Here is a 9,289-nt window from a genome sequence, read left to right on the forward strand (position 1 = left end):
TAAATTATATTTGAGTTTAATATCTCATTTATAAAATTTATACACTTTTGCGAAATGAATTCATATGCTTTTTAAAAAACTGTGTGTTATTCGTAAATATTATCTAATATGACAAAAATGATCGTTAATTCAATTTTGAATAACCTTTCTGTGTAATCTATGTGATTAACCTGACATATGTAGAAATTAATGGTGAAAACGTGTTATATTGTTTACTGTTGACTAGTCATTTCGTAAACTTACTAACAACATTTTTTTGAGTTAGGTATTTCAGTATTTATTTTCTAATTACAAGCTTTAATTAGTATCTAAATAGTAATGAATTTTTTTGGAAATATTAACATGAAATCTATATAGACTTGTAATTGAAAGTGTTACTTTCTATTAGGTTATATTTATATTGAATATAACAAAAATCTGTTCCTTCTTCTATATTAACCAATTTAGTATATTATAATTTTCGGTTTATTAGTGTCTTTTTTTATGTGAAACATCAGTTAGGAATTAAAATTAAATGAAATATTACTAGGTACTTAGCTATTAAGGTAAGGTAAATGTTGATATATAAAAACCTAATATCTTTCTTATAGAATTCTGTATACACATCACTTGACCTTTATTTTGACCTGTTAAAATGTTTTAACTGAATTTTATGTAACAAAGATATAGTGTAAATAATATAATTTTACATAAAGTTTACAGTTCACAATAAATATAAAGTATATAAAATATTATTTTGAATTGTTTGTTAGAGGTAATACAGAAACAGTGGACTCAATGGATTTGTCAAAAGACAGTGCTGCAGCAAATGAAACGTCTTCTGACGATGAATTAAAAACATCATCGGCTCAAGAAACTAATAATCAAATCACAAATATGACAGGAAAAGAAATTATTGAAAATGTATCTTTCTCACAAAACAGCTTACACAGTCTTCCTAACGGATTTATTGAATACGTATCAAAACTTGTTGATCTAGATTTGAGCAATAGTCGCCTTCGTGGTTTACCAAAATCTCTTAACATGCTAAAGAGTCTGGTATCTTTAAATTTAAATAGTAATCAATTTTCAACACTCCCAAATGTAATTTGTGAATTGTATAATCTCGAGAAATTATGGGCTTCTGGAAATAAAATCAAATATGTTCCATGTAATTTAGGAAATTTATCAAAATTAGAGACTTTATCTTTAAGTGTAAATCAATTAAAGGATCTTCCAAATTCATATGCAAAATTAAATCAGTTAAAAGTTTGTCATCTCAGCACCAATAAATTTAAAAAGATTCCAAATTGTATAGCCAAAGGAATGGAAAGTTTGCAAATCCTTGAGTTCTCACAAAATAATTATGTAAACTTAGATGTCTATCCCAAGAGTACTAATTTAACCACATTTTATGCAGAAGAAAATGATATCTGTCCCTCATTTCCAAACTGGATATTGTGCTCCGGCTACAAGAAGCTTGAAACGGTGTCACTGAATAAAACAAGGTTTAAAACGTACCATCAGCCAACGAGGACATCCAGATGCTATGTTAAAAAATTATTTATGAAACAGTGCGATCTCAATAGCAAGATTGTTGAATTCATAATCGCTGGAATGATAAATCTTGAAGAGTTAGTACTTGGAAATACAAAAGTGCTTTACCAAAATTATTTCCCAACTATACCCATTAATAAAAAAGAAAGTCTGTGTAGTCTTAAAGTACTTGACATACAGAGCACAGGGCTTCCACAAGTACCCAAAACAATAAACAAATTTTTTAATCTAATTAAGTTAAACTTAAGCTGTAATAATATTTTCTTTTTACCTAAAGAAATTTGTACTTTGAAGAATTTGATTACATTAATAATAGACAACAACCACTTGAAAACTCTTCCTAAGAATTTTGGAAAATTAACATCCCTAAGAGAGTTAAAGCTATGTCACAATCAATTGGTTAAATTACCTTTGAGTATGAAATCATTGTACAATCTGGAATATATAGATCTGTACAATAATGAATTTGAAGTATTACCAATAGTAGTACTGTTCTTTCGAAATTTGAAAGGAATGGATCTAGAACAAAATTACTTCTCAACTGAACATATACTGGTAAGAGTATAAAAGAAACACAATTTTGTAGGTGAAACGAAGCCAGATTTCATTTAAAGTCAATTCAACAGTTGACTTCACTTATTTTCAAAAAATTACTATGGGTTTTCTATATTAATGAATTTAATCAATAGCAGCCTAGGTTTCCTCGCTACAAAAATATGAGAGCAGTTTTGAGAAATTATTGGATGGATTCCATACTTGGTAGTAGATCCCGCAGCGCACACAAATTGAAAATACTTGTGGATAATTCAAACACCTTCCCATTGCCGAGCTCTTCTGATAGTAATTCAGAGTGTTCTTGGAACTCGTAAGTTAAAAATAATATTTGCAGAAATCTTAGCTATATATGTGAATTATTGAGTAACATATAAATCATACATTATTACATTGAATTTTCTTTCTACTAAAATATTATTTTTATTTCAGAGTAGACGATATATATACTAAACGTTGGTATGTTTCGGAAGATTCGGCCGACGAATTTGATCCCCACGGTAAAACAAAATTATATGAACTTAATAATTCTTTTTGCATGATAAGAATTTAATTAAAATTGTATGGATGTATCGATTGTTAAACCGAATGCATTTTAAAACACGTATGAAATTTCATTTAAAGAAGTATACTTCATTTTCATTAATTTATGAAAAATTTATATATCGTGAATAAATCATGTGTCAAAGAGACTAAAGATTATATAAATTAGCGATATATCTTATTTTCAGAATGTAGAAAACCAAAGAAACGATATTATCCCCCATTGACGTTTTATCAACCATATCAAGAAATATATCGTCCTGCGGACTTTCACGAAAGCAGAGTTCAGACACGAGTTAGCAAGATGTTAGAATGTGGAGCTATAGTTAGGCAATCAAGCTATGAGGAAGGTCAATTCGAAGATGCCTGAATTAAAATAGTGAAACAGCATCTGATTTGAAGATTATACTTTTAAGTCCTTTTTAAATTATACGTTTCTAAATGACATATTTTAAATTAAGAGGATATGGAATAATTAAATATCTTCTAAGTTAAATATGTTTAACAGGATAACCCTGTCATAGAGGGTACTTCCAAAGTGTTAAATAGCTTACTGTGAGAAGAAAGAAATTTTAGTAATTGAGTCATTGACTTTCTTTATTCTTATGTTTCGTCATTTAATTACTTGCATAATCTTATTTCAATTACAGAAAAACAAATGAGGCTGTTACTGAGATCTCTAGACTAAGTAAATAATTAATTAAATTGCATTTTTATATAATTGCAATAATTCACAAAATTACATTTTCATGCAATTTTACGGAATTAATTCCGTAATTAATAAACAATAATTTTTGCTAATTAAAAAATAAGTTTATTTGAATAAGTAATTTTATAACTATTTTTAATCAATCAAATTAATTTGAATTTAAACACGAAAGTTCAAATATAAGAAAATAGTTAATGTAATTTGAACGAACTAACATTTAATTTCATGATATTTGATTAATAAGAAAGATAATAATAATAACAATCACACTGCAATTTTTAAATAAGTATGTATACTTGCGAGAGAAATTGAAAAATATTTTTATTTCTAATTACGTTTCCCAATGCGACATACATAACTTGTAGAAATAGAGATCAGTGAGTAATTTTTATCTATTCTTATAAACTTATCCATTAACATAAAATAATCAGTTTTTTGAAAGGCATTTAATGTTACCAAATATTAGTTACTAATATGCAATTCATATGTATTATTCTTGTTTTTGTTTAGTTTCTAAGATATACAATTTTCCTTCAGTACAGTACAATATAGTACAGTACATTGTTCAATACAGTTCCTACATTGTGCAGTATTATTTTCAATTCTAATAACAGATATATTCTACTCATATATTGATATATGCAGTATAGAGCTTAATATTGATAAACATTTATTTCTTTGTAAATAGTTTTGATGTCAATATTAAAATATATCTAACTTTATTATCGCATAGTTAAATGATTATAAATGATATATTTTATGACCGAATTTTTATAACCAGAAATTTTTCTAAACAAGTGTATAAAACAAAGAGCTCTAAATACATGTCTAAAAATTAAATTTGCTACTATACAAAAAATATAATGTACAAACCATGATATTGCCTAATATTGAAAATAAAATAAAGGAAATGAGAAACATGTGTATGTAAACTAATAACGAATGCATTTCTTGCAAAATACATTTATTTTTCATAATGTATTTGCTCACCAACCGTAATTTGTAATGAAATTTATTTAAAAAAATTCGAAATCAATTTTTCTGAATATATCATGTCTAAATTATTTGAAATGACTTAATAATGAAATTAACTAATTATTGCCTATTTCTCTTCAAAATGTTATGAATAATTAATTAAAATATTAAATGTGCATTTACAAATGCTCCACATCGCATGAAAAGTAAAGTTTGATTTACAGTTTTACAGTACTAAATATGTTATCTCTTATCGTTCTTTAAGAAAATTTAATTTTATCTCTTACCTATATAGATGCTATATGCTACAGTATTTTTGGTAAAGACGATAGTAACCAGCAATATCACAATCTTTTTTACACAGAACGGTATTTTATAACGTAACGAACTCGCTACTAAAAAGACGAACTACAGAAATGGTGTGTAGAAATGCGCGCGAATTCGCCTTCGATAATCGAAAGATCGATATTCTCGACTTCAAAAGGTATCACACGATACTCGATTTAAACGCGGGATTTCAGTATTTCTTTCATAACAATTAAAATCTAAAATGATTATATATACAAAAATATATCTATATATTACATTTGTTGAACATAAGACAATTAAAAACAAAAAAGAATTTCAGAAACTGATTAACGATTAATAGACTATTATTTATACATAGTTTAACTTCTGCAATAATACACATTATATGATAGTATTAATATCGGAATAAAATATATTAGCGCAATACTAAAGTAATACTAAATTTTTACTTTTATTAATTTTTATAGAGTATTTAATCGAAATTTAATATTTCTATGACGTTCTTCTAATAAATTTCCTTATTTCTTTCTTTTTTCCCCTCGACTATTTTAAATATTTGTTCTTAAGTAATATTTAAAGCACTCAAATAACAAATGCAATAGTAATTTATTTACATGTCTCTTTGAAACATACATTTGCGAGTTGTTTTGCTCTCTTTGATTCTTCTTTCTTCCTTCTCTTTTCTTCCTTCTTTCTCCTTGCTTTCCACTTGCGTATTTCTCTCTTCTCACGTAATATTCTGTCTGTACACACGTAACTTGAATATAACAATATACATAATACGAGTTTAAATATAAAAATCGTATTCTATTTACCTTTAGAATTCAAGGTACATCTACAGCATTTACATTGATCCTTTTGAGCAATTTGCGGTATTTTTTCACATTTCTTCTCGGCTACGTTCTCCAAAATTTTCCTTGATTCAGAATGAAAGGAATTGTTACTAATAACTCTATAACAAGATGCATCACGTTATTTTAAGTAAGATTATTAGGATAAACGATCGTGATGCATCCTGCTTATATTCAAATTCTATCGTACCAGGATTCCTCCTTTTTACGCACTTCCTATCCCGATTTTCCTGATCCTTTTCCTTTTTTTGACAGCTTCTCTGAAAGAAGCTGAACCGTTGTCTTTTCTTTTCTTCTTTCTTCGGTGCATGCACACAACTCACACTTTTGATAGAATCGTCGGTACAAATTCGATGATCCGCTACGTAATGTGTTTGATAATTTCGATCATATATTTCACATTTTCCTGTGCAAGCTTCCTCAATATCCGAACAAGCACATACGTTTTCGTCGTTCCATTCCAAGCAATCAGTGAAAGTATCCTTATCCTTTTTATTTTCGTTCCAGATGTACCTGAATTCCGGATATACAAATAAAAGGAATTTATAAAATACCATACTGAAATTAACCGAATATGACACATTAAATCAATTTCTGGCATTATGTAGAATTATTTATTTTGTAGAACTATCTCTATGTTTTAATGAGATTGGTATAGATAGGTATGCTTTTTCTAAAATTAATTCGTTTCAATTGATTATTGTATCGATACAAGAATGATTAACAAGTTTTGTACATCGAAATTAAAAGAACATACAAAGTAAATTGCTGCAGTTGCAGTTAGATCAGGAAATGACCAACCTGATAATAAAGGAAAATATGTACGTTGACAAAAATGTACGATCAGATTACGCTTAGGTTTCTCTACGATAATTACTTGAATCGCGTACCGCGTGCCTTCGGAACATTTCGCTTGTAATAGATGTAGACAGCGACAAGGCAAATGATAATAAAGAATAGAATGAACAAAAGTAAACACCAGACCGATGTGTGCGCGATGGAATTAGTCTTCTTTGAGCGATGATTTTCTTTCTTTTTTAATTTATGGTTCTCCTCGCTAAAAGGAATGAAAATTACAAGCTTGAACAACATTTATTACGTTCGAAATATATTTAACTGCAAAATAATAGATTGAAAGTAGAAACTAATTAAAAGTCCTCGACAGAAAATTGTTGCCAATGATTGTACTAATTTTGTTGGCTTGAGTAAGTAAGGTAGTTTCCTGAATTATAGTTGGCAATTATTTTATTATATGGTTAATCATTCTAAAGAAAGACAATTAAATTGGAAATTCTTACAGCGCAGTATGTGCTGCTGCTACCATTCCCTTTTGAACTCTTTTATTTTGTGTATTTCGATCGCATTCTTTATGTGCATGACGCACGCGTTTTTTCTTTTTCTTTCTCTTTTTCTTTTTCTTTTTCTTCCTCTTTGCATGATTGCGTAAATTTTTGTCCGTTTCCGAAGTATGCCTTCTCGACAATCTGTGTCCTAGAAATCCTAACGTATCTGCTGTATCGTAATCCCCTGTGTTCAGGGATTTAGTCAATCTGGGATTTTCTCTCACATACTTAGCCAGATCGGGTCGTCCTAACCATCTTAGCGTCATTTCCATTGCTGCCCGTCCATTAGGTATCATATTTGCTACGAAAAATTTCATTGTCTATGTCGTTTCCTTTTAAACTTTATTTTTAAGAATTCTTTGAAATTTAAGCAAAGTATTAACATTATGCGTATATCGTAATTTAAATTATTTATCGTTTCATCATTCATTATTCAAATTTAAATATCTAAAATCTTCGTTATTGTACTACGAAGGATGATTAATTATATTTTTCACGAATGTAATCAAACTTAAAGAAATATGATTTATATTGTATAGAAACAGAGAGGATCATATCCGCGCTTCTTTAATATAAAAAATATATCGAATAAAACAGTTTCATACGATATGCTCATAACAAATAATATACTATAAAAATAGCGGTTTAATAACAGATTCTTCATCGGTTAATTATTTAAGTTAATTCCATTTATTATGTTTTACTTGGAAAAACATTGTCCCATTGTTCAAGGTCAAGAAGACATTCCTTCGACGTAATTGGCATGCGACTTAAGTCTTCACGTTGAATCTCGTGTTTTCTCACGTTACGTTCCGCTCTTACTGGAGTTATTTCGTATATAGCTTGTATAAGTTGCAAACATTCTAAGGGATTTAATTTCTGTGACAGGTAGACGAGCTCGTTTTCTTTTATATTGGCGATACATCGAACCAAAAATTTGTCCTTGTAAAACAATATTATCTATCTTACACCGTCTCGTTTTAAAGGATATTTATTACAAAAGCATTTCAAAAGCAAGTAATTTTTATAGTAGTCTTTCTAAGGAAACTATCGAATATTTTGCATTAATATTTTGCTAATATATTTGTTCTCTTTTCCAAAAGATTTGCACGCTTTTATAAGAATAAAGAACTAATATCGGGAAGATTACATATTGGACTTCTAAGAAAAGCAAATTTCTCAAAGGACACGAACATGATATCGTGCAGTTGAAAAATCATTTGATTATCTTCACACTGTTTTATCAGTGTATCGTCAACGCGTTCCATTGTATGATAAGATAAGATATTGATTTGTACTAAATCTTCCAAAACCCTTCAAATTCCTTCTACGTAGATGCTCACCTTATTCTCCGCTAAAACCACAATCAAAATGTAAATCGAGCATACAATTTTCATTGTAAAATGAACATAGGCGAAATCCACTATGAATCGGTGAATTACATTTTGCTGTCAGACGAGAAAATATTTTTTTCTTTTTTTTTTTCGACAGATCCATAATCGACAGTCGTTTCAATGCTATCGATTACGAAGCGACTATGGCATCTTTCTTCAGCTCCAAATGTTTTAATGGATCAATTCGAAAGATGATCTCTTTGACAAATTATTTAATCGTGCAACGTTAAACACTATATTCATGGCACACGTATGAGCGTTTGTGAGACACATTAACTTGAAACATGAAGTTGGATGTAAAAAATATTTCAGAGTATTCTGTTTGTTCTGTGTCGCTGTTCTTGTATAGTTAATAAACTAAGGACAATTCTGCACCACTCTTTTACTAAATAGAATTGTCAGTTATGTTGAATAGTCTGTTAAAAGAAATATTTCTAAGGTTCCATCCCTTTTATTACATCAGCGTTGCCTCGTTCTTTGATAATGCTATTTCTCACACCTTCTGCTATCTTAACCAATCAATTCTACTTATTACAGAATATTGAGAAGATTTGACTTGAACATAAAAATCATACAATCGATATTACTTTTCCGGAGACTGTAATGAATTAACGTAAAGCATGTAACGAAACCGTGTTAATTCGTCGAAACTCTCGATGAATTTAAGAAACGTATTGAAAGATGCACTGTTTCTTCTTCTGCTCAACCTTACTTGTTCCTTTCTCCAGGTATGTTATATTTCATGTAAATTGTTCAAATAAGACATGTTATAACTCAAACAAAAATTCTAATTGAAATGAAAAAATAACTTTGAAATTTTATAAATTCATATCTTCGTTTTGTTGATGTGAAAAATGATAATTAAAACGATCAATCGAATTATACAATCTGATCGTCTTTCGATCTCATTATCGCCGTTAATCCAAGAAGAACATTTTCCCAAATATTCATCAAAGAATTAAAATGCTGCAAATCGTTCGTTGTCTGTTATAATTATTCTTAAACGAATCAATATGACAATTTTGTCTTAAACAATGATCGAAGAGTGAAAGTCAATAAGGCCGTAAATCTCACAAC

At 28.7% G+C, this 9,289-nt stretch overlaps 2 protein-coding genes across 5 annotated transcripts; one reads left to right on the plus strand and one right to left on the minus strand.

The window, feature by feature from the left end:
* Positions 1-353: 353 nt before the first annotated feature.
* LOC117153256 (uncharacterized) lies at positions 354-3,214 on the plus strand. Of its 4 annotated transcripts, XM_076621991.1 has the most exons (5): positions 354-545; positions 753-2,091; positions 2,226-2,401; positions 2,521-2,588; positions 2,820-3,214. In XM_076621991.1, the coding sequence occupies exons 2-5, from the start codon at positions 778-780 to the stop codon at positions 2,999-3,001; spliced, it is 1,740 nt and encodes a 579-aa protein (XP_076478106.1). In that variant the 5' UTR covers positions 354-545; positions 753-777; the 3' UTR covers positions 3,002-3,214. The 4 variants fall into 4 exon arrangements, with proteins under 4 accessions (XP_076478106.1, XP_076478114.1, XP_076478109.1 ...); XM_076621999.1 differs by lacking the exon at positions 354-545 and having other exon boundaries at positions 569-2,091; positions 2,526-2,588; positions 2,820-2,957; XM_076621994.1 differs by lacking the exon at positions 354-545 and having other exon boundaries at positions 574-2,091; positions 2,229-2,401.
* A 1,780-nt stretch (positions 3,215-4,994) lies between these two features.
* LOC117153682 (uncharacterized) lies at positions 4,995-7,137 on the minus strand. Its single transcript, XM_076617676.1, has 4 exons — positions 6,774-7,137; positions 5,689-5,988; positions 5,440-5,540; positions 4,995-5,367 (listed from the first exon to the last, which is right to left on the minus strand). Exons 1-4 carry the CDS (start codon positions 7,133-7,135, stop codon positions 5,231-5,233), a joined length of 900 nt encoding a protein of 299 aa, XP_076473791.1. The 5' UTR covers positions 7,136-7,137; the 3' UTR covers positions 4,995-5,230.
* Between the last annotated feature and the right edge of the window lie 2,152 nt (positions 7,138-9,289).

The sequence above is a fragment of the Bombus vancouverensis genome, chromosome 1 (genome assembly GCF_051014615.1).
Source record: "Bombus vancouverensis nearcticus chromosome 1, iyBomVanc1_principal, whole genome shotgun sequence".
Taxonomy (NCBI): Eukaryota; Metazoa; Arthropoda; class Insecta; order Hymenoptera; family Apidae; genus Bombus; species Bombus vancouverensis.

What these genes read in the sequence shown, in the direction of transcription:
- LOC117153256 (XM_076621991.1), top strand. Translation starts at nt 778, where the DNA reads ATGGATTTGTCAAAAGACAGTGCTGCAGCAAATGAAACGTCTTCTGAC. An exon ending in TCAGAGTGTTCTTGGAACTC is followed by an intron (nt 2,402 to 2,520) that starts GTAAGTTAAAAA and finishes TTTTTATTTCAG; the next exon opens with AGTAGACGATATATATACTA. An exon ending in CGACGAATTTGATCCCCACG is followed by an intron (nt 2,589 to 2,819) that starts GTAAAACAAAAT and finishes TCTTATTTTCAG; the next exon opens with AATGTAGAAAACCAAAGAAA.
- LOC117153682 (XM_076617676.1), bottom strand. Translation starts at nt 7,135, where the DNA reads ATGAAATTTTTCGTAGCAAATATGATACCTAATGGACGGGCAGCAATG. An exon ending in GCAGCAGCACATACTGCGCT is followed by an intron (nt 5,989 to 6,773) that starts GTAAGAATTTCC and finishes TCCGGAATTCAG; the next exon opens with GTACATCTGGAACGAAAATA. An exon ending in CAGGAAAATCGGGATAGGAA is followed by an intron (nt 5,541 to 5,688) that starts GTGCGTAAAAAG and finishes TTCTGAATCAAG; the next exon opens with GAAAATTTTGGAGAACGTAG.